Source organism: Thunnus thynnus, chromosome 18 (genome assembly GCF_963924715.1).
Source record: "Thunnus thynnus chromosome 18, fThuThy2.1, whole genome shotgun sequence".
NCBI lineage: Eukaryota > Metazoa > Chordata > Actinopteri > Scombriformes > Scombridae > Thunnus > Thunnus thynnus.
In genome coordinates this window covers 20,615,696-20,640,168 of record NC_089534.1, presented here as the reverse complement: position 1 = coordinate 20,640,168, position 24,473 = coordinate 20,615,696, and the positions used below count along the sequence as shown (strand labels likewise).

At 38.6% G+C, this 24,473-nt stretch overlaps 3 protein-coding genes across 4 annotated transcripts in view; 2 read left to right on the top strand and 1 right to left on the bottom strand.

The window, feature by feature from the left end:
* Positions 1-5,592, top strand: part of enpp1 (ectonucleotide pyrophosphatase/phosphodiesterase 1) — a 33,811-nt gene extending 28,219 nt beyond the window's left edge. Inside the window, exons 19-23 of the mRNA XM_067571641.1 lie at positions 951-1,086; positions 1,576-1,650; positions 3,076-3,208; positions 4,034-4,178; positions 4,348-5,592. Coding sequence (XP_067427742.1) covers positions 951-1,086; positions 1,576-1,650; positions 3,076-3,208; positions 4,034-4,178; positions 4,348-4,500 — 642 coding nt within the window. The 3' untranslated portion in view covers positions 4,501-5,592. The remainder of the gene's footprint in view (positions 1-950; positions 1,087-1,575; positions 1,651-3,075; positions 3,209-4,033; positions 4,179-4,347) is intronic.
* Positions 5,593-5,716: 124 nt separating this feature from the next.
* Positions 5,717-17,547, top strand: sytl3 (synaptotagmin-like 3). 2 transcript variants are annotated; one of them, XM_067571643.1, is made up of 14 exons: positions 5,717-5,863; positions 7,786-8,546; positions 8,938-9,153; positions 9,685-9,752; positions 10,314-10,365; positions 10,468-10,534; positions 10,623-10,695; positions 13,119-13,249; positions 13,721-13,843; positions 14,012-14,181; positions 14,283-14,379; positions 14,488-14,658; positions 14,811-14,889; positions 16,603-17,547. In XM_067571643.1, the coding sequence occupies exons 2-14, from the start codon at positions 8,449-8,451 to the stop codon at positions 16,608-16,610; spliced, it is 1,353 nt and encodes a 450-aa protein (XP_067427744.1). In that variant the 5' UTR covers positions 5,717-5,863; positions 7,786-8,448; the 3' UTR covers positions 16,611-17,547. The 2 variants fall into 2 exon arrangements, with proteins under 2 accessions (XP_067427744.1, XP_067427743.1); XM_067571642.1 differs by having other exon boundaries at positions 14,808-14,889; positions 16,603-17,545.
* Positions 17,548-20,742: 3,195 nt separating this feature from the next.
* The window catches only part of ezrb (ezrin b), a 30,937-nt gene continuing 27,206 nt past the window's right edge, over positions 20,743-24,473 (bottom strand). The window contains exons 12-14 of the mRNA XM_067571864.1: positions 23,795-23,887; positions 23,167-23,418; positions 20,743-22,331 (exon numbers count right to left, since the gene is read on the bottom strand). Coding sequence (XP_067427965.1) covers positions 22,167-22,331; positions 23,167-23,418; positions 23,795-23,887 — 510 coding nt within the window. The 3' untranslated portion in view covers positions 20,743-22,166. The remainder of the gene's footprint in view (positions 22,332-23,166; positions 23,419-23,794; positions 23,888-24,473) is intronic.

Below are 24,473 nucleotides of genomic sequence, written 5' to 3'. Positions count from 1 at the left end.
TAGAAGTAGAAGTAGAAGTTGATATTACATTAAGAAGCAGTGTGGCTCTGTGATGGAAATGTTCAGTTCACCACTTTGGTCCAGACTGAAATATTGAATGGCATGAATGTTTTGGGGTTTTTTTTATAAACATTCATACAGTAAGCCCCAGAAGATGAATCCTAATGACTTTAGTGATCCTCTGACTTCTTCTCTAGTGCCACCAGCAGATTTTAGATTTTATGTTAAATGTCTCAAAAACTTTTGAATGGATTGTCATGAAATTTGTTACAGACATTCATGTTACACACAGGTTTTAATAACTTTCGTAATCCCTTCACTTTTCATCTAGTGCCACCTTACAAAAAAATTGTCCAATGTTTGTTGATGATAATATCTGAAAAACTCCCTCGGCTGTACTTTGTGCTTCCTGATAATAAGCAAATGTTACCATGCTAACATGCTAAACTAAGAACATGATAAACATTATACCTGCTTAGTCATTGTGAGCGTGTTGGCATGCTGTTGTTAGAATTTAGCTCAAAGCACTGCTGAGGCTAAGAACAGCCGCACAGAATTATTAGCATGTCTTTAGACTCATAATCATGTTGTATGATTAGCTGACCTGCTGTGCGCTGAATTAAAGACTCTCTAAAATATGCTACGGGTTAGGACTTAATTAGTTATGTACTCTTTTGCAGGAAATGTCTTGGAAATTATTTGAAAATTACTGATAAATGTCAAGTGTCAAAATTTGTCCAGTTTATTCCAAAAATCTGACATTTTTCTCTAACAAGGGAGTGAGATGAGATTATTATTTTTAGAGAGCTCTGCAAACAGAAACAGTACAATGCTCTCGCTGACCCATATACACAAGCAAAGCAAAACCAAGCCAAGTGATCTTACACAACACTCAGAGTGCAGGCCTGGAGTCCCAACACTGTCCACCACTGACTGATCCTCTCTTTCAGACCTCAGAGCGACTCCTGGACCCAGATTTGGAGGCATGTGTTCGTGCTGATGTACGCATCCCACCGTCCTCCAGCCAGCTGTGCCGGCGCTACATTGACGACCCACTTCTGTCCTATGGCCTGCTGCATCCCCCCAGTGAGTGTGTGTGTGTGTGTGGGTGGGTGGGTGGAGGGGTGGGGTCACAGCTCGTCGACCCCAGCTGGGTGTTGAATTCAAGTTGAAGTGTTATAGAGCCACATTCTCATGTAAAAATGCACCTGTGCTTTTTGGGCTGCAATAGTAAAGAGTGTCCCATCCCCCCCGATTCTATTATTAATGAAATTCTGGTTTCAGGTGCAGACAGCTCACCACAAAGGGAAGTGACAAACTTACAGAGTGAAGTAAAAGTGAGCTGAGAAACCCACAGAATTAGGCTTTTTATCTGGCATATGGTTCAGATAAAGTGATCACACTGTGATTTTACCTCATTTTAATGATTTTACCTCTTTGCATTTCGCTCCACTGACATGTTAAGTTTAGTTTCAGCCGGTAAATCTCTATTCTCTACATGCAGTTTGTGTTTTAATCCACATCCATATGGCTCACACACTCTCTTTTCCCCTGTCTCTTATTCTCTGTCTATAGATCTGAGTGCCAACGGACCTGACACAGACTCTCTAATCACAAGCAACATGGCACCAATGTTCCCTGCATTTAAAGGCAAGTAGTCTTGGAAAGATTTATTGGTTTGTGGATTTCTAGCTTCACCCACATCTGGAATGGAAATGGTAATCGTGGTATTGCATAAATAAAAAAAAACTCACTCCAGAGTTGTCGGAAGAGTTAATTTGCCATCTGAACGAGAGCTCTTAAACTGAATGAGAGGTGACTAATTCAATTAACCAGTGAGCTGAAGAGATACTCTGGGTCATGACTAGACATGATGTCATGCACTGTTTTGTTAAATTGTGAAGCACTCAAGTTTTTAGAGCACCCTGGTTACTGCGCATGCCACAACTGCAACGTCTCTGGCTAAATGGCAGTGAGGGACCTTTGTTGCATGTCATACCCATCTCTCTCTGCCCTTGTTTCCTGTCTGCCTCTTCACTGCTCACTGTTCAATAAAGGCAAAAATGCCAAAAAATATAATCTTTAAGAAAAAAAACTCAAGTTTTCCGAGAGCAGGTATTGTGGTTTGCCATTTTTATTTCTCAATTATACTTTTCAAACCTGAATTTCCTAAAGCAGGCTATACTTTAGCCCATTTGGTTCTTAAATATACATAACAAGAGTCCAAAGATCTAACCGCTGAAATTACATGGCACTACTGTACTTTAATTTAGTGAAGCTCTCTCTGTAAAGCACAATTAAAGGTTTAGTGAGAGGAACTTTCCCAGAGTTAATCCTCATGCCATCCTAGCCGTTCTCTGCACAATCACATTTACTTTGAAGTTGGTTTAGTTTGTAATCTGACTGCGCTGATTCACCAGAGTGTGCTCTAATGAACACATTAGATGGGACTATTTATAAAATCATTGGAAACTGGAATGGGATGAATGTTGGTTCACTCCCTTAGTTTTTGTTCTTTTGCTAGGATTACCAGGATGCATGGCAGAATCACCTGTGTCATATGTGAAAGCATTGTGGTCAGTGTGATGAAATAATCTCATGCTGTGGTCTGCAGGAGCGTAAAGATGAGCCATGTTTTAGTTCAAACTTGTCCATTGTGTTGGGTGATTACTGTTTGGAGAAACTGAGCATGTCAGACAGCACAGCTCTGCACAGGTTTTGACTGGGGCCACCCACGCTATGAATGAAAACTCTCTCACTAGTATGAGATCCCATTCAGATGAAACACCACCAAATACTGGAGTTTGTGTATGTTGGAGGCCTAAATATTAATCAGCTAACCAATGCTGCCCCCTGCTGGCTCATTACTGTGTTGAGCATTATGAAGGGAGGCCAGTCAGTTAGTTTATTGACTTAAATATCACAATACAAACATATAAAATCACTTAACATGATCAAATAAAAACACCAGGTCAAAACATTATAAACATGCATACACAATACAAATCTGTCAACAAATAAATGATTGATGATGATGTGTTATATCAAAGGTTTTTGTATGTTCTCGAACCGCAGATGTTTGGGCACATTTCCATGACGTCCTGCTTCCAAAATATTCACAACAGCTGAACGGAGTTAACATCATGAGTGGGCCAATATTCGATGAAAATGCTGATGGAAACGTTGATGCATTCCAAACAGTATCGACGTAAGTTAAACACACATTCAGACACCAGGCGGTAGATTTCTTTATATGATAATATAATCATAATATGACAATCAACCACATAATCATGTAAGCTCTAATAATCAATCAATATATGTTTGAATTTATTTTGTAAACGCAAACCAATATTTACTGGCCTTTTAACAGTGCTTAGTCCAAGAAAGATTTGACATGAAAAATACGGGTTAGAGAAGAATGAAGAATATCTTCATTGCTCTTTAGGAATAAATTGTGGTTAAAAGTGAAACTTGCTCTTGGGTTTCAGCTACCCATGAAGACTTCTGAGGCCTCCTAAAATACAGTTCTAAAGACTTAAATGAAACCATTAGCTGTTCATTTTATCTGCTATGTCATCTTTCATCAGGGAAAATGTTTGATAAACTACAACCTCAGTTTTCATCTCATTTTGTGTCTATGGATTTAGACCTTGAGAACTGTAACTTGCATGAAAAAGCACAAAAAGCACAAAACCTGAGGGTAGATTTTGTTAAATATTTGCCCTGTTGAAGGTCTAATGACCAGCTTGGCTTTTGGATTGAACAGAGAACCTTCCTTTTTCAAGAATTTATGGTTTTAGACTTCTTGCACACCAGCGTTGTGTAATTATTGCAGTGAACTTCCCCATAGTGATCATTTTTTATGTACGAATGAAACTCATTTATGCCATTATGTACTGTTTTAAGTACAGTATTAATGCAGCATTTACACCCCAAACTGATTAATTTCACACTAAAGGTAAATTTTATTAAGAGATTTCTAGAAATGAGACCACAGTTTGTTAAACTCTCAGATCTCATGTCTTCCCAGAAACGTGGCTCCTACCCCGACACATTTCTTTGTGATCCTGACCAGCTGTAAGAACTCGACCTTCAGCCCTGTTAACTGTGAGGGTCCTCTGCAGGCCAAGTCCTTCATCCTGCCCAACAGGCCTGACCACACAGAGAGCTGTTCCGTGAGTTACACCGCTGTCTCCTTTCTGGCAGTCTACTGTGGGAACCTGCTGATGCATTGTATAATGGAAAATATGGTCAAAGCAGTGCATTTAAAATAGATCTGACATTGATACATCTTTCTGGTTCTTCTTTCCCTCTCTCTTTCTCTCTATTTCTGTTTCTCTGCAGACTGGGGCAGACTTGACATGGGTGGAGGATTGGCTGCAGTTTCACACTGCCCGCGTCCGAGACATCGAGCTCCTGACCGGACTCAGTTTCTACCACAACAGGTTATCAGTGGAGGAGACGCTACAGCTCAAGACTTTTTTACATACTGTTTAAAATTAGAGACATTATCCAATGAAAAAAGGAAGCCATATCGGTCTGCTTTACAGGCCTCTGTCCATGTGGACACACAGTTAACCTGCTGTCAGTGGGTTTAATGGGTGCCTCACTTATAAAAGTTTCCTGTGTTCAGACCAAATTTATCCCAACATTAAGTTCCATCCAGTTTTGTTTTTTTTTTGTTTTTTTTGTAATGTCTCATTCCAAAACTAATTTTATAATAATTAATTGTGTGAAAGCCATATATTTGTTTTTGATTGTGTTTTTAAGAGATAAAGTCATTTTTTTATAAATGAGGCTCCAGATCTCAGAACCAAAGACGCCGTCACATCTGCTGATTGGCTCCGAAGCTTCAGATGGGCACATGGGACAGGAACAATATAAAAAGGGAAAAGAAAACATTTATTGACGGAGGAAGAAGAATGTATTTTTATCGCAAAGGCTTGTATTGGCAGGGGCATTTCAGGAAACTCATCTCAATCTGGAAACAGTCGTGTCTGCTGTTTGCTGAGGCGGGAATCTTTCCACACATCTGGAGCATTGGCTGTAGCAGCTGGAATGAACACCAAATGTGAGAATTTAAGAAAAAAAAAAGTTTTACTCCACAAAAAGAAATTGTTAATATAATAATTCAAGGTTTCACCTGCCATATGTTGTCGCTGTATGTCCATGGTTGTTATTTTTGTATTTTCAGCGCCAGTGTTGTTTTTGGTATTTTGTACATTTTGGTCAATTAAATTTTTTGACATAGTTTTTAGATTTTTGAGTGCATGTGTGTGTCTGTGTGTGTGTCTTTTGTGTGTGTGTGTGTGTGTGTGTGTGTGTGTGTGTGTGTCTTTTTGTGTGTGTGTCTGTGTGTGTGTGTGTGTGTGTGTGCGTGGCTGAAATTCTTTTTGGGATCAACACACTCCTTGTTCAGTCTTTGATCTTTCTTCTTCACTGTCTGGAAGTTGAAGATGTGCAAGTAATTTGCAGGGGAAAAAAAGAAAGGTTCAACCATTTCCATTATGTACAGCTTTTTAAGAGTATTGTCAGAAATGGCAGCTATGGACAAATACACAATTTCATATAAAAACTCTTCCACACTGACATTGTGACTTGCATCTTTTGTTCCTAACCTATCACACTGTGCTGCCCCCAATCTGGGTGTAAGAGCACAGCATTACACTCAAAGAAAAGGAAATCATTCAGGCGAGAACATAATGTGAGACAGAACCAGCAGCTGCTCTCTCAGCCTTCTACAGGTTGCAACAGTGTGTATGTGAACATAAAAGGAAAGGAAACTGACTTCTGTACATTTCTCTCGGTGTATAAAATCAGCCACTTCCTCAGGTTGACCACTCTTGCCGTGAGCTTGAAGGTAAGATCTTGCAACTTTCTGCTCTGCACCTCATAACTGTGCTGTGACCTAATTCTCATGTCACAAAGCTGAGTTTGCTTCCCTTTTTGACTGGATTGTCATGTTATTTTTTTTTTTTTTTTTTTTTTTTTTTGGCTTAGTGTCAAAATTTTGTCTCTGCTGACATTTAGCAATATAGAATGTTTAGCAACAGAGAGTTTAGCAATTTACAGCACGCAGTAATTTTTTTCTAATCCACAATTCACATTTCAGTCATGCAAAGGGAAAATGTGGTTACTGCTGCTGTTAAGTGTATGTTAGGTTTGCAAATGCAGCAATTGAGCTCAGCATGTGTCTCATAGAGCAGTACATTGAAAGTGAAACATAGTAGCAGCAGACACTCAAGCTTCCATTTTAGTCACAAATGAAATTTTTTTTTTTTTAGCCGGCATGACGTATTTTAAGTTATTGTAAAGAACTGCATGGACTGTGTGAGCTGTTCAAAACTTCTTGGAAACCCATTGCATGGTTTTAAAAATACACAAATGTGGGGGGTTGTGTGACCTAAGCAGGTTTTGGAAGAACAGGTCATTCTTTCTAAAATAAAAGAGCCACAGTTTCTGTGTCAGAGCTTGTGGTGTGCTAGCATGACCATAACAGTGAGTGAGTTTTTTATTTGGAATAAGTCTGTGGTGATCAGTCTGGCTGTCAGCACAGTCATGCTGCCAGAACTGGCTTGAGGTATGCAGTCGTTCACACAGGTCTTCCAGGAAACTCTGCAACATGTCAGAGACCCTGTGATTGGTTTGGTCTCTTCTCACAGCACTCAGATGCTATTTGGGTTTCAGTATCTTACTGTCACTGCTGTGGTGGGCTGATACAGGCTCCCACCCTCTCTTCTCGGATATTAACTCACAGTCATCTCTGACCACACACATCCTGAATGATAATGGTCCTCTGCATAGTAGAGGTGCGTGAGAAATGAGTGTACCTTTTGTTGACGTGATGATAAACATGCCCCGTACAAGCAATGTCTTCCAATCAAACTGTCAAACTGAGAGCCGGATGAGGTGTCAGATCGCATGAGAAGCATGAAGAAATGTCCCCTGCATTTTTAAAACTTTCTCTAGTAGCATATTTTTCATCATGTCTCATTGTTATTTACAACTTGAGAAAATCCCTTTAGGCATGGCACACGTCAGCAGAGGACAGATAACATCTGTGTCCTTCTGTGAGCCATGAAGCCTAATTACATCTGACGCTGATTGTTTTCTCTGGGTTGCTGGCAGCTCTGGATAGTAACAAGGACAGACTCTTATCTAGCAACACAGGCTGGCATCCAGCTGTTCAACAGGCCACTTCCTCTTTGCTCCCCATGCTTCACTTGTCTACTGTCTGGTTCCAAATTGAGATGTGCACTATTTTGGGAATGGGATGAATGAGAAGTCATTTTAGGAAATATGTTTCTGGATCTGAATGTTATTGGAGTTAGATGAGAATCAATACCATTCTCGTATCTGCACAGTAAACATGAAGCTCCAACCAGCAGCTTAGCTTTAGCATAAAGACTGGAAACAGGGGGAAACAGCTAGCCTGGCTCTGACCAAAGGTGATAAAAATCCATCAACAACTCTAACTGTGTGTTCAGCTGCACAGCTTCATATTTAGCAAATGTGAGCGTGGTATTGATCTTCTCTTGTAACTCTGCAAGAAAGCAAATAAACCTATTCCCCAAAAATGTCAAACAATCCTTCAAAATGAAGCATTTAAGACTATATTTGCATCCTAAAATCAGATCTTTAGATAATGACTTTCATTTTAAAATGATTTTTAGCTGTTTGAATAAAAAGAAACACCTGCATAAAAAAAGGAAAGAGAAACTAGAACACAGACGCACATCAGCCATCAATAATGCAAGGGTTGGCATTTGGTTTGTTTTGCAGCCCTGCTATCAGTGAAGCATCACTGCTCCTCCCGAGGCTGAGGAAGCAGTTTGCCCGAAGAGGAGTTGAATACTGGAGGGAAAAAAGCCTTGTGACACTGATAAACAGAAGAATGAGGATATGAGTACTCTAGGAGGAGCTGTGGGCAAAGAAATAATGATTAGGAGCTGCAAATATTGCCCAAATGCAATAAAATGTGAGTTTGTTGTTGTGCTGCAGGCTGACTAACCATCTGCGTCATCAGGTGGCAGACTTGTAGTTCTTCACTTGCCCACAGAGAAAAGAATATTTAAAAGGGTATTTCCATAGTTGTTGGGGTAGACAGTGAAGTTTAATCATCCAAGTGGAAACAGTACAAGCAGTTATATCTATTCAGGAAGTCTGTATCCGGCGCTGACGCGGATGGAGACTCCGTGGAGATCACAGTCAGGAGAAGGGATCCTAGCAGCATGAAGAATAACCTTTACCATCTATTTTTTTTTACTCTTTGAGCTCCAGGAGACTAAATAGAGGAGGGCTGAGGCTGCTCAGGTTCAGTAAGGGGGTGGGATAAAGAAGAAAGGGGGAGGAGACAGGAACGAAAAGAAGGCACTGACACAGAGAGGAGGACAGAGAGAAGAGGACCAGTGAGGCTGACAGAAGATCAGAGACAGTCGTTCAAAGATGGATTTAAGTTTGCTTCAGACACTGGAGAGAGAAAGAGTCCTGGAGGTTCTTCGGAGAGACAAACTGCTGCGTACAATAGAAGAGGACAGGATAAGGTGAGTCATTTTTGCTCATATGTTCTCTCACAAAGTCCTTTCAGGGAAATTCTTCTGACTGATTCTGATTCTTCTGACAGGCTGAAGTACCTTCTCTCATTGATCAACATAAGCAACCAATAATGTCAAAAGAAAACAATCATATTGTCAAGAAATATGATTTTGTGCTATTTTTTGTATCCCTGTCCTTTTTTGTATCTCCTGTCCTCTGGTATATTTCATAATCTGGAAATCAAATTGTAAAGATATATAGATATATATTTTCTCCTTTTCTTTCTACAAGGATGTTTAAAACTGACATTTTAGTGAAAATAGGTTTTAAACTTCAGTTTTCTTTTTGACAGTGGCAATTAAAGGTGTCTGTAATTCTTTCCATCTTCTCCCATCTCAGGAGGATGAGATATGAGCTCCAGGAACTTCGAAGGAAGGGCGCAAAGAGTTTTGCCCGACAGTATGGCGAGCGGACGTGTGCACGCTGCCAGAGGCCACTGGGAAAGTTCTGGAACTCAGGTGCAGTCTGCCGTGGCTGCAGCCACCGAATCTGCAGAAAATGTCGTGTGGGCATGGGAGCGACAGACTGGAAGTGCACGGTCTGCCACGCCTACAGGTAGAGAGATAACCACTGGCTTGATGTAAAGAGAACTGAAATATTTCATTCAATGATGCTCAAATCAGAGCAAAGTGATTGTTTACTGTAAGCACTTGAGGTTATCAACAAGGTTGGTGGCTACTACCAGTCACTTTCTGTACTGTAGTTGTTACTTTTACTTTTGAGATTACTTTCACTTTTTTTTGACTCTGTACAGAAACTAGACTGAGATCATTTCTCTCAATTGTTGTATTGCACCTTTAAATGTCCTTTAATCTTGTCCGTGTTGGAGCAAATATACTTCTATTAGACCAGCAGAAAAATGGAATTAAAATTTAAAAAATGTAAAAAAGCAAACTGTATAATATCAGTCAAATCTGTCATAAAAATAAAACTCAAGCTTCAGAAAAAATAGGCATCAAAAAGGTTCACATAATCTTAAAATAATATATGGAGTCATATATTACCGTAACTGTGCAACTTCTTCTTTTTCAGTTTGCTTCCTATGTAGTAAGAGTGCCTTTACAGTGTTTTTTTTTTTCTTCACAGGGAGATGAAGATCAGGTCTGGAGAGTGGTTCTTGGAGGAGAAGGCAAAGAAATTTACACTCACTGCAGGTTTGTTTACAATACTCCAACTATACATACTATATACACACACACAATTGGTTTCTTTTTTTAAAATGTACTCTTATTTATTATTGATACTCCCTTGATATCAACGAGTTCAGCTACACTAGTCAATAAATTATGGATGACAAGTATATTTGTTTAATCTGTTTTCTTTACATGGGCATGAAAACTTAACTCACACTAAATTAATAATAAATAAATAAATTACAATAAATTAAACTTATTATACACTAAATTACTCAATGTTACCGTTATACAGTGCAGTAAAGCATTATCCCAATAACCAGAATTGTAATATTTAACTTTAGACTGTCACAGGAAAGTCTTATTTCCTGTGACTTTCCTTGTGACGCCATAATCTACGTCGATAATGGTGGTATTATCAATGTAGATAATGGTGGCATTATCAGTGTAGATAATGGCGTCATTATCAATGTAGACAGGTTGTCCTGACCGAGTGAACTCCACCCATCTTGTTTTGTTCTCTTCAAACAGTTTCACATTTGTAGTGCCATGTGTCTTTCATTAACTTTGTGTGCTTTGCAGACAAATATGAGACAGTTGGGGAGAAACTATTAAAGACCTACAGTGTGCTGAGGTATGATGAATATTCACATTCACGTGTGGCTTTTTGGTGTTTGAAATGAAATGTTTGAATATAAAGACACAAAGTAACATGTTTTTCTTATATTTTTCACAGTCATATATCAGTTGTGCCACCCACTCCTCCACCTCACTTGGATCATCAGTTTCTGAGCAGATCTGGGGTAATTAGAACTTAATTCCACCATTATTTTACAGAAAAATGTAAATTGTATGTACTGAGTACTAATAATTGTGTGTTTTGATCCACAGAATTTGAAACACTCAAAACCTTTTACCAAATCAATGGAAGATCTGATGGTTTCTTTCACAAGTCATATTAAAAGTAAGTTGATGTGTCATCCGTTATAAATGGTCAAATAAATAAAGGGGAATTCTGCAAGTTGAATTACTCAACACAACATGCACACGAAATTGATCACATCAAGTCTTGGCAATGTATCTCTTAGTCAGGAACTGTCACCTCTGAATGAAGTGAATCACTTCCTCTAGATTCTGTCAAAACGTAATCTGATCTCCGCCTTCAAAGAACTCAATATACATGCAACCACAAAGGATATCAAAAACCCCTCTGACCTCATTATACCAACTGCCATGTCAGAAGTTGCATAAGGTGATAATAATAATAATAAACTTTATTTATATAACCCTTCTCTTAACAATGTTACAAAGAGCTTCACAAAAAGAAAAAAATACAATAAAACAATAATAATACAATAGATGAATAAAATGAAATAAATTAAAATTCACACAGAGATAAAAGCTTTTTTTTTAAAAAATGTTTTAATAAGAGATTTTAAGGCAGTGATAGATTTAGCAAACCTAATGTCAGCAGGCAAGTTCCAGAGTTTGGGTGCCTGGACTGCAAAAGCCCGATCACCAGTCGTCACCAGTTAGGTTCTTGGAACAACCAGAAAGCCACTATCAGCAGATCTAAGAGGGCGCCGAGGCTCATAAGGGGTTAGTTGAGCTTTGATATAATTAGGGGCCTGGTCATGTAAAGCCTTGAAAGTCAATAATAAAATTTTTAATTCAATGCAAAAATGAAAGGGAAGCCAATGCAGGGAGGCCAGAATTGTAGCTATATGGTTTTGTTTTCTTGAACTGGTGATAATTGTAGCATCAGTATTTTGAACCAATTGAAGGCGACAGAGGAAAGCCTGAGTAATACCTGTGTAGAGGGCATTACAGAAAAAATAAAGGCATAAACAACCCCATGTTAATCCTCAAAGGATAAGAAGTATCTAATTTTTGAAATTAAGTTGAAATAAACATGACTGAACAACCGTCTTTACTTGGTCATCAAAACAAAGGCCAGAATCAAATAAAACACCCTTTTCTTGCAGTTGGCTTAATGTTATGTGATAGGCCTCCAAGATTGCAGACTGTCCAACTGAAAGAATTGGGTGTGGCAAACAAGCTAATTTCCATTTGATCATTGTTAAGTTTGAGGAAGTTTTGAGAAGGTAGGCGGCAAGTTGGGTTAGGCTGCTGTGATTAGTAGATTGTAATGGGACATATAACTGGGTGTCGTCAGCATAACAATGGTACTGTACATTATGTTTATTAATAACCTGACCCAAGGGCAGCATATAAATGAAGAACAGTAATGGACCCAAGATTGAACCTTGAGGAACGCCATGAGTGAACTCAGAAACAGAAGATGGGGAATTTCCAACAACAGAAAAGGTTCTACACAGAAAGGAGTTTCAAGACGGTGTAAGAAGAAGTGGTCTACTGTAACAAAGGCCACACTCAAGTCTAGCTGGACCAGAATGGAGCTTTAACCTTTATCTGCAGCAAGGAGTTACTCATTTGTCACCTTAACTAAGGCTGTCTCAGTACTGTGTAGAGCTCTAAAACCAGACTGATAGTTATCAAAAAAATATGTTAACAATCATATAAACAATCAGTTGAGAGGCAATAACTTTCTCCAACACTTTAGATTTAAAGATATTTTAGAAAGGCGAGAGAGAGAGAGAGACAGATATAGTTGAGAGAAGTAGCCAAGGCATCAGGGCACTGTTGCTGCATAAAAGAACTCAAGGTTAAGGTATTGGACAAAAGCTTCACAGAATTTACTGGCAGAATCAGCATTAAGAACACATAACAGGACAATTGCACAAAGCTTACCAGTGGGAGGAGATGAAAGAACGTTAAAAAACAATAGCCTTGTGATCTGAGAGATAAACGTCAACAAGATTCACATTTATGGGGAGAAAACCACTAGTGAGGACCAGATCTAAAGTATGGCCTGTAGAATGTTTGGCATCTTTAACAATTGGTTGAAACTAAAAGACTCAATAAGATCCAGGAAATCACAGGAAAGAGGGTTAGAAGGACAACATACATGGATATTGCAATCAAGGATGAACTGTCATCATATTTGGGTATAAACAAGAGAGAAGCTCAGAAAATTCATGAATAAAACTATTTAGCTTAGGAGGTCTGTATAAAAGTATACAAAGCAGAGGAACTGAACCAGGAATTTAAACAAAAACTTAAAACTTCAAAAGAGTTAAAAGAACCAAAAGACAGAGAAAAGTGCTTAAAACTATCTCTATGGATGACAGCAGTGCATGGGCTCAGTAAGCAACATGTCTGTATGCATTACAAAAAAAAAACCTTCACACAGTGTTTTGAGCTATGTGAACATTTGTCCAGGCTCTGGACAAATCACACGCTACTCTTTGTGTTTTAACTTTTTTCTGAGATTTGGAGTGTCTGACTTCTCTTTTCTCAATGCAGAGATTTCCACGTCTCAGAATGATGTGCGAGGTGACCTGCTGAAAGTCGACAACAACAGCAGAAGAGTGTCATGTTTTACCTTTACCACCCAAAAGAGCCTGTCTGACACTGACATCAACAAATCTAGCAATGTAAGTTGGCTGCAACAGTGCATACTACATTTAGTAGGGCAACAGAACACACTGAACTCTAGATGCACAGTCTTAGAAATGCCACCTTAAGTGCTTAAAGTTGAGATAGAAAAGAAACGACAAAATCTAATTTTCAGTCCAATTTCTGAGTCCATCTTTACCGACAATGTCTAGACAAGGTCTGCCAATTGCGACAGACAATACAATTTGTGGTGATGAGATCTTTGAACAGGACAATTAAAGTGGCATGAGGTAATCTAAGACCTTTACCGGACTCTACTGGCGTTAAGTAGGAACAACAACCTTAAATCTCAAATTGTGGGTTGTTTTTTTTTTTTTTGTTCCACAACAAATGCCAGCACCTGGTTCAGAGGTAATGTGTAGTTGGTGGTATTATTTATCAAACTGATCATATCCCTTTTGATAGATCATGCTACCAGTCTATATATAAAAAATCCTTCTTCTTTTCAGCTCTGCAAAGGCCCAAGTCTTCCAAACCTGTTCAAGAGAAGCAAAGACAGTGACCAGGAAGGCTCCTCCACTGGCGCTGAAGAAGAAACTTCCTTCGGTTCTGAGTACTCTGGAGGAAACAGAGTAAGTAGAAAAAATATATTGACAAGCAAACATCCTGTGGCAGTTGATATATCAGATTTTAGATAGTCATCAGTTCAGCGTCTTAGCTCATAAATGTGAAATCCCCTTTTTCTTTGTTTTGCTTTACTTCTACTGATTGAAGCTACAGCTTGTGTTTTGCTTCCTCAGGGTAGTAACAGTAGCATCAACACAGACTGTGGTCTCTTCGAGGGCATTGCTGTGGCAGGAGAGCTACAGCTAGCTCTGGCCTATAACACAAACAGCTCCTGTCTGGAGATCACAGTTGGTGCCTGCAGAAATCTCACCAATGGAGACACCAAGAGGAGCAAGTGTCACCCGTGAGGATAATATAATACAATATAACACTCTGCAGAATGTATGAGCATATTTTGTTGCATGAGTCTTAATGAAAACCACATCCTGTATGTCTTAATTCCAGATATGTCAAACTCTACGTGCTACCAGAAAAGAGCAACAAACTGAAGACGACAGTCAAGAGAAACACCACAGATCCACTTTATAATGAGGTTTTACAGGTAAAAAGAGAAAACTTTCAACTTCAGCTACTTGAATTAGTCAATTTGGTGTTGCATCATGTTTGACTTGATCAGATTTAATTCAGTTTCTTGCCTTGATTTTCACAGCATCACATAGAGCGCCATCTGCTGTTTGGAAAGAGACTGCAGGCATCTGTGTGGCATTCAGGAACCCTAAAAAGGAAGGTGTTTCTCGGCGAGGTCCTCATCCCACTGGACGGCTGGAGATTTGAGGATAAGGCCTCCCAGTGCTTCAACTGGTACCCACTGTGTCCAAAGGTAAACCAGAGCAGATACTCAGCTGTAATATTACCAAGATGAGAGAAGAAAAACACTTTAAGTTTTGATGCTTGAAGGATTGTTTTGTTTTGAAGCCACATGTGTCTTATTTTATTTTCTTTGTCTCTCTTGTTTTTCTGTCTCTCCAGCAGGCCCAGAGTCCAGAGGGGGGCGCTGTGGAGCAGGATGGAGGAGAAGTGGTCAGAGTGAAGTTCAGCTCCATCAACCAGGGTGAGCTCCTGCAGCTCAGCTCCCTTAAATATCTGCCAGAAAGAGAGACACATCTTTCTGTTCGCTAGAGAATTTAATTATATTAACTTAATTTAATAAATAATCTAATGTCGTATCTGCATTTTCATTCAACTAAACTTTCGGTGGTTATCCTTAAAGTCCCCCTCCACTCAAAAGTATGTTTTCCGTATTGTTCCTTTGGTGGGATGTTTGAGCTTCACTGTGCAGAGTTTGACACTTAAAGGCTATTTTCAGCTAAGTTTCTCTGTGCTCATTGAAAATCTGAGTTTAAGGCATTTGTGACATCACAGCCAGTTTGGAAACCAATCAAGTTCCAGTATGCAACTTACACAACTGTGATGTGAAAACTTGAAGCCTCCAGTGCACATACTGTACACTGAAAAATTACTTGACAGTGAAGTAGGAGACATCTTGTGTCCAGCTTTTATTTTTTTGTAATCGCAAATATTTGCATAATCATAGATTCTGGATTTTAATAAGGTAGAAAGGGTTAGATGTCATAATAAGAATTTCTAATCAGGTGATTGATACAAATATTCAAAGCAGAGTATTCCTGGATGCCTTAAAACATGCCTGGAGGGAATCTTTAAATTTGCACCAAAAGCTTGAAAATGGATGATTTAGCATTTGTTGTTATACACAAAAACACTACATAATGTCAGCTTTTGGAGAGAAATGAAAGCAGCTATGTGTTTAATTTGCTTTTTTTTTTTTTTTGAAATGTTTTTTTTTTTTTTTTTTAAATTCTGACCCTTACTGTCTAAAACCAGAATGGGGAATCATTCAACTGAAAATAAAGTACAGTTATCACTAAAGGCTACTTTTTATTGTCTGTTCAGAGAGTTGTGGGTTGTGTTGGAAAGCCCACTGAGACATTGTAGTAGTAGTATTGTAGTCTGTGATATTGGGCTTCACAACTAAACTTGACTTGAGTTGCAAGGTTTTCATCCACCTATAATGTTATTAATTGTATTATTAATATCAACTATTAATATTAATTAGATAACAAAATAAGTCATATTAATAAGAATTTGAGCTCATAATATATATCATATCTTAAAAAACTAAATAAATTATAGAATAGAATTATAATTATAAGAGTCTCATTACCTCCAGTGTCATTATGGTAGATTATACTGTATTTACTGTTGTGGTTATCATGTGGTTAAAATGTGCTATAGATGTGCTACAACAATTCAAATGCAGGTCCACTTATTCAATATGAAAATAGTAAATTAAAGCCCCACATTATAAATGATACTTTTACAATGAGTTGAAAGCAGGGATTAAAAGGGATAAAAACACCATATTTCAGCAGTCATCATCCTGAGGTTCTTTTATTCCAGCACTAGAGGTCAGAAGAATCTCTCTTTTGGACACGACCATGACCATCATGTTGTCTTGCGCCTCTCAGGGGTTAACACTCAGCCACATGGCAATGATCAACTAACTGTCCTTATCATAGGTGCCAAACACCTTCCCATTAATGCAAACACTAGTTAGAACACCTGCGTCAGAGTGTAAATACTCCTCATTGTGGGCTGCATGTCTCTTTGTGTGTGCATTTCAGTGCCTGCAGGCCTGCGAGGTGTGTTATGTGTGTTCTGGTGTGTGTTTGTGAATGCATTAAAAGTGTAAGTGTTTAATAGGCATGCTGGTATGTTTATACAGCTATTTGTGTGTTGTGTTTAGGTGTCTGACTCTGGGAGAAGGCAGAGAGCTCGTCCAGATGACGCCCATTTCTGAGGGTGAGAATGGAGAATTTGGATGGATCTCTGAACTTGGAGCTGTGGGACCAAGGCCTCTCCTGGCTGTCTGAGGGACCCCTGTTGGGAGAGGCTTGAATGGACCTCAGTAACAGCAGAGATTTTCCACATATTAAATAATAAATTCTCTAGGAACTCATTACACACAATTTTATGTTAATAAGCCCAATGTAAACATTTAATAAATGGTTTATAGCATGCTAGTTGTAGGCAGATATACGAACATTTTTAAGTGATTATCAATGTATCTGTCAACAACTACAACTCATGCTGTGAAGCATTTGGAGCAATGAATTCATATGAATCGTATCCACCTATTGTATATGAACATGAAATATGTACATGTATTTATTTATTTTATTTGTTAATTATATTGATTTTATTTATTAATAAAGTATGTATTTGTAAATTCTTCTCCCTCCATCCACTCCATTTGCTAATGAAAGCCATGACATGCAGCTGAAAGCTCTGGGATAAATCTAGTAACTGGACCTTGAATGAAGAATTCTTGCATTATCAGATTTTTTTTGACTCAGCTGTCTGCTGAGCCTGAAAATACTGGTGGGGGTCAACCAAAATAGTAAGGTTGCAGGACCTGAAAACCACAACAAAGAACTGAAAGCTCTGTAGACCTGAGAGGAATCACAGTTGGGTGATAACTATCTGTGGATTTGTCACAACAAGCAATACCTTTCACATAACATGCAGTCATTTGATCTATTGTTAATATAAAACTACTGATTATTGCAGTTTTAATTTACTATTTCCTCAGTCAAGAATGAAACCTGAAATGTCACGTTTTTATGAGTTTTATATACATTTACAAACAGTTTTAAAATGTGTCTGTGAATAATTATATGTGTACATGTATATATAAGTACATGCGTATAAACAGTTAAATGTTTTTAAACTTTAAGGATTTATTATTGTGTGTACATTATTAAACATGATATACAGCTATACTGAGTTATCAATCATTCATTAACTGTTCATGCACTGTTATGAATGCTTCATAGTGTATTTGTTGAGAAATACATCAAAAAGCATTTAAAAGTCCTTATATCAGCTTACAACCACATTATAGTGTATTATACAATTTATTAAGTGTCTATAGAAACGTTAAATATAGGGGGGTTTGAGGAAATGCTTTACTGGTCCAGTTTTAACATAGAATAGATGTCACTCTACTGCATTCAAGGCATCTTTCAAATTCAATTTCCTCTTTAAAGTGATGATCAATCAGAGGAGTCAAGCAGATAAACATCCATGCAAATGAAATTACTGGAATAGACACTGGGATAATATTTCTCACAAATGACATTTGGAGCCACACCCGCCACAGGAAGCGGTTGAAGTTATTTCACAGGCATTTAGGGGCAGGCGGGCAGACTCTTCAGCATGTTCCTTCTGTACAATGAGGCCTTTCTTGTCTCCGTCTTAGCAGCGTGTGAAAGACATGCTCAGTCTCTGGTTTCACAGCTCCATGAAGAAAAAGAAGAAGAAGAAGAAGAAGAAAACACGTTCCTTTAGCAGGAGTGGTGATGTCACTGACCTGGAATTCTCCATTAACCCCCTCTTCTCCAGAGTCACCATGGCAACCAGTGTAAAGGATGCCCAACAAGTGGCGTGACATCAGCTTGCCAGTTCTCGCCAACGTCAACAGCCAGGGATCATGAAGTCATCAGTCAACAGACTCAGCACTTTCTGTTTGCTGTACCATATTCATACTGTAATAAGCTGTCAGCTATTTATGATTCATTCAATTTACAAAGCCTCATGTGACAGGATTGTATTTTTATGAGCTGAGCCATGCACGTATTATAAAGAAATTTGTTTTTAATTTATTTATCTGTTAAATTAAAGCACTTTATAATTAAAAGTATTCATTTCTTATATGTTTAAAGGGCAGGTTCACAGTCAGGTGCCCAAATGAACATTGAAATTGAAATTTTTCTTACCATAATCATTCTTCATCCTGTTCATACTGACCATTAGAAGATCCTTTCATAATTTACTTACAATATAAGTGATGGGGACCAAAATGACTATGTGGACACACTGTGGATTTTGGCCTCCATCACTGTCAGTACAGCCCAGTTGCCAGAATAAAATGTTGGCATTGTACATTTCTGCAGACCACAGGTAAGTTGAATCTTTATGTTTCAACGCATTTAATACGTAGCTTATCATCATTTGTGCAATATGTATCATAGGAAAAGTGACGTAGTTCAGATGACATCAATATGAGCTCACTTCCATGTCAGGAGGAGGTGGTTTGGGTGGTTGGCTAGAAAGTTAGTTGCATGGCAGAATGTTGCAAAAGCATCAAAGCAGCAGAGACCACTGCTTGCTTCCCATTTCAACCAACAAAACTGGGTATTTGGACATTTACAGCCGTTTTTCTGGCAATAAAACCGGATATTTTAACCCAAACTATAATCTTTTCCTAACCCTAACCAAGTGTTTTTTGTGCCTAAGCCTACCCAAACCTTAAACATTGAAAAGTAGAAATTGAAACATAGAGATTCAGAATATCTGTGGTTTGCAGAAACATACAATGCCAACGTTTTATTCTGGCGATTGGTACAGTATCACATTTAAATTTAGATCTTTTAATAATCAGTATGAACAGGAAGAATGATTAAAGCGAGGAAAACCTCTTTCAGTGTTCATATGGACACCTGACTGTTGTTTTAAGACAGACTTGAAAAATTGTGAACCTATCCTTTAAACCTAAACATAACACCTATATGTGATTGATAATACCCTATTCAACAAGATTTTAGGCAACTTTTGAGCTAAATGCTAACACCAGGATGCTAACATGCTGATGTTTAACAGATATAATGTTTACCATTGATGGCATCATCTCAGTTTAGCATGTTAGCATGTGAGCACATTTGCTATACACTAAGTAAAGTACAGTTGAGGCTAATGGGAATTGGTCATATAGGATACAAGGGTTCACCAACATAATAAAGATTCATCCTCTAAGAACCATGAACGTCTGCACAAAATTTCAGCGGTCTATCCAATAGTTGTTGAGATATTTCAGTCTGGACCAAAGTGGTGGTCATATAGCCATACCTCAAACATGGCCAAAAACCATGGGCATCAATGAACTGCTGCTACAACAGCCTCCAACCGGTTCTCCACAAGTTCTTTGAATCTGGTTGCAGAGATTTGCTCCCATTCTGCACCCATAGTGAGATAGAGCCATAAAGAGTGGCTCACAATCAGTGTCCCACTTCATCCCAGTTGGGCTCTGTGCAGGCCAGTCAACTTCTTCCACACCAAACTCAGAAAAACATTTCTTTATGGTTCCTTTTTTTGAAACAGGAAGGGAGTGGCATTGGACAAACTATTGCATAACGTTGGAAGCACACTTTTGTCTAAAATATAATTTTATAATAATAATAAATAATAATAAAGGATAAGGCTGGTGATATTCTGTTTTGTCATCTAATTGAACAACCAAAACCAACAACAGTCCATATCATGTATGCAAACCTGCCTGATATAACCTGATATATCTCATTCTTCTGTGCCTGTTGTCCGAAAACAATTGAAAACACAACACATACTGGTAGACACGTTCCTTCATTATGATCAACATGGGCACTGTAGTTTATTTTAAATCCTGCTGCAGTAAATACTCACCAGCACACCAAATGTGTATTAATCCATGGCTGAAAATAGTCCCCACCAAAAGCATTATGTTCGTCAGAGTAAAGTTTGCTGACAACTAGTGCCCAGATGCTACGATGTTAAGAAGTTACATAGCTTTCATTTCAAATGAAACTATATATTCATATTCCCATTTGTGTTTGTTTTGGCATTTTTTTTAAAAAAATCTCCAGTAGCAACAAATGGATTAAGTTGATTTTTTTGATATGTTGATTTTGATCTTTTCATACAGCTTGTTAAAAATAAGAAACATTTAAAAATGCCAACCTTACTCTTTAATTGGAAACCCAAACCATAAAAAAACATCCCCAGTCCAAAAGTACACAAAAACATGAGTCCACAACCTTTTCATAACATACAAAGAAAATACACTCTGATGTGTAATCATAGACTTTTTTTATTGCCAATATGTTGAACACCTCATTATAAAATCCTGTTCATATACAAAGGCCAGCAGAGCTGTGTGTTTCCATTACAGTGGCAGTAGATGCTACTCTAGTCCATGTCCAGAGAGAGGAGAATGACATGTTGGTGACCGTCTGGGTCAGTCCATTGTGACCAAATTGCAAAATAAAAACTCTTCATAACATTCACCTCAACCATCTTTTTAACCTCAGTGGAGGTCTAACACTAAAAAAAAACCTGTAAAAAGGTTTTCAAAGTTACATCCATATTTTTGAGACTATGCACCTTGGCTAAAAAGTGAAGACCAACTGTCTGGGACTGCACCCTGCAGAGGTTCAGCCAGAGAGAAAGGCCACTTCGGAGGGTCAAAGCACACAACACGTGCTCAACTCTCACTTGACAGCGACATGACACAGATTAGACAGAAATAAAATATATTAAACCTAAAGTGTCCGAGTCAACACAGTGCTCTGAGGATAGACATCCCTCGGCATGCTGTGAAATGCACGGCAAAAAACCTAATCAAAAGTACCTAGATAGATAGCAATCTCCTTAACTGATTTAATGGCATGCAGCTGGATATTTCCTACAGTAAAAAATAATAATTTACAATTAAATCTCTTTAATTTAGTGATCTAAAGGAAAATGTATGGAACATAAGACTGCTATTATTTTGGTCAATATATAAAACCTTTGAAACATAGTAAATGTTTTCATTCTCATTAGTAGATAGCAAAAATATACAAACCAAGATGAAATACCCTTTTTAATGTCCCATATACAGTATAAATATCAAACTAGGTATGAATTTAAACTACTGAATATCAATATTAAACATAAATGTAAGTGTTCAAATATAATGGAAAACAAAAACAAACATACATTTTTTTTCTGCTTATACTGTTTACCCCTTTCTGAGTGGTCGCTATGAAACGACAAACTGTCCTTTTCTTCCTACACAACAAATGACAGACATCGAAAAGAAGCGAGGCTTTGATTACATACTCTATGTGCACATCGTGAAATAATAATAAAATTTGGCTAGTCCCTCTAACTTATCCCATCTCTGGTTAAAAACAATAATGATTTGGTCTTAATTGATCAAATTACACACAATCAAATACACAAATAAGATCTGAAACACTAAGAAGAGAAAATGTTTTGGCACTAAGTTTTCTTCAAAGGATTTGCAAAGCCCTGCATACTGCCAGACAATCTCTCAGCTGGAATTTGTCTCTCTGTAAATGATGCTTCTGCTGTGCTTATACTGCTCCAGTTTCAACTGATGTGTGTTTGTGAGTTTGGGCGTGTTTCTTTCTGTGTGTTGATATGTGTCAGCCAAGGAGCGAGATGTAGAGACCATTCAGAAAGGGTAAGTGGCTGAGGGCTGGAGCCTTCTTATAAGGCTTCGAACTCGTCGATCCTCTGCTTGGTGTTGCCCTGCCTGATCTGTCGCAGGGTCTTGTATTTGTCTCGACCGGCCCGGACGTTCTCACAGTGAAGAAGATCGTTCTGGGTATTCTTGGATTCGTCACGTGCCTGAGCCAGCTCTGAAGTCAGGGCCTGAGGGGGAGAGGAAGAGAGGAGGCATGAGATGAACAAACCCGACAAACACTGCCAATGATGTAATTCAACCATAAAAGAAGACCATTGTAGTGCCACCGCGTCACTCTGACATCTGTCCCACTGCTGTTCCGCACTATCTGAAATCACTCCCTTGTTCACTCATTCACTTCTCCTTACATAACTGAAGTTTACTCAGTAATGAGCAGGAAAGTATGATTCCCATGTGTCAAATCAAGACAGGTGTACTGAACAGTCATTTTTGATCATAATGCACCATATGACACTGAATTAAAACAGTAAATATAGCGCACTATGTAGTAAAAAGGGAGTGATTGCAGACACAGCTCTGATCTAGCTCAGCTGGGCTTGTAGGCCCGTTTGCTTACTCTCTCTCTTCCTTTAGCAGGCATCCACCCATCATCTTCATTTCATTTTGCACCGTTTAACACCTCTGCAGCACATATCTCACACCTCCACATCGCTTACATTGCTGGTGTTACTGATTTCCACACCCAATTGTTAGATAAGCTTGAAGTATGTTTAAACCAAACAACTATATTTCTTAAGGTCCCCCCTCCATTCAAAAACGTGTTTTGTTCGTATTGTTCCTACACTTGAATGTTTGAGCTTCACTGTGCAGAATGATAAACAGTATGTTTGACACTAGAAGGCTGTTTTCAGATTCAGCTACTGATAATGGAAAGTTTGTGTTTAAGGTGTGTGCCTCTGAACATGATTTGTGATATCACAACTATTTTGGAGTCAAATGTGGTCTAGTATGCAACTTAACATACTGGGTGGGGGTAATGTCCTCTGATCACACTGTTCTCACCTTCAGCTGTTTCTGGACGCGCTCGTTCTTCTCAGCCTCAGTCAGGCGATCCTCCTCGTTGCGGTGGTCGTTGATGCCTTCAGTCTGCAGGTCAGCGCTGTGCGTGCTGGCGTTCTCCTCGCTGTCGCTGTTGTCGTCAAGGTGGTCGTACATGGGGGGAGGGGGAGGTAAAGGTAGAGGTGGCGCGGGCGCCGTCATCACCATATGCAGCTCCTCCTTGGTCTTCACTAGATCGTCCTGGGCCTCCCTGGCCTGGTGAGAACAGAGGAGGAACAGAGGAAGACAGTCAGTTTGCTCTTCTTTGGTCTCTGAACTGTGTTAGAAAGTTATGTCACCTTTTTGTATTGTATGTTTGAGTGTCACAATGCCCAATTACGGCAATCAGAACTCTAAAACACAAACAAACAAACTCACTACTAGCTTGTTCATTAGACAGTTTTATGGATCCGTCTGGTTAAATATTTTGGAATAGAAGAAAAGAGTCTAAACCGATGAAACTCCAGTCCCTGTAGGTATAATGTAATTGTCTACTGTAAATAACCTTCTCCAATTTTCCCACCAGACAAAAATAGCTGAATGAGCCTCAGTACATTGCACACTGCAGTGTCCCTTCAGTTAAAGCTCTCACCCTGAGCTGCCAAGTTTCAGCCTCCTCTTCCTTGCGTCTCTTGGCATCCTCCAGCAGGGCGATCTTGGCTGTGTGCTCTTCCAGCTCTGCAGCCTGATATAAAACAACAAGAGAAACAATTACTGAAGAGGTACAAGTACAAACTAACCACTAGCACAACTAGATACTCTTGATTTTCAGTCTTTGCAGAGCATTTATTTATGCCCATCTATGTTGTTTATGTATGTTTAAGCTGGAACATCTTTGTCATATTTGCAGATTTCAAATGAATCCCCAAGCAGGTGAGTGATATCTGAAATATGCAGCAAACCGTACTGATTGTACGTGAGAGTTTGTTCATTGAATCCTACAGCCACTATAATGTTACATGGGTCAGTGTTAAAATAGAACCTGACAAGTAACCTCAGATTTGCTTTACATTACATTTCAGAGACATTTCTGTCATTTAAAATTGATTTTTTTTAGAAACAAGAGGGTTAAAGCAACATTTCTTGGCTCAGCTAATAATCACTATAAATAACAACAGCTTTCCAGTGGCTTGGTTGAAACCTCCTTTAAACATGGCACTTTAAGTAATTTTAGCTTTGATAGTTTAACGATCTTAACTTTCAAAGCATTCAGGGCTTTCAGTAATACCAGAAAAATGGAGTAACGTCAATATAAATACAGCAGTAGCAGA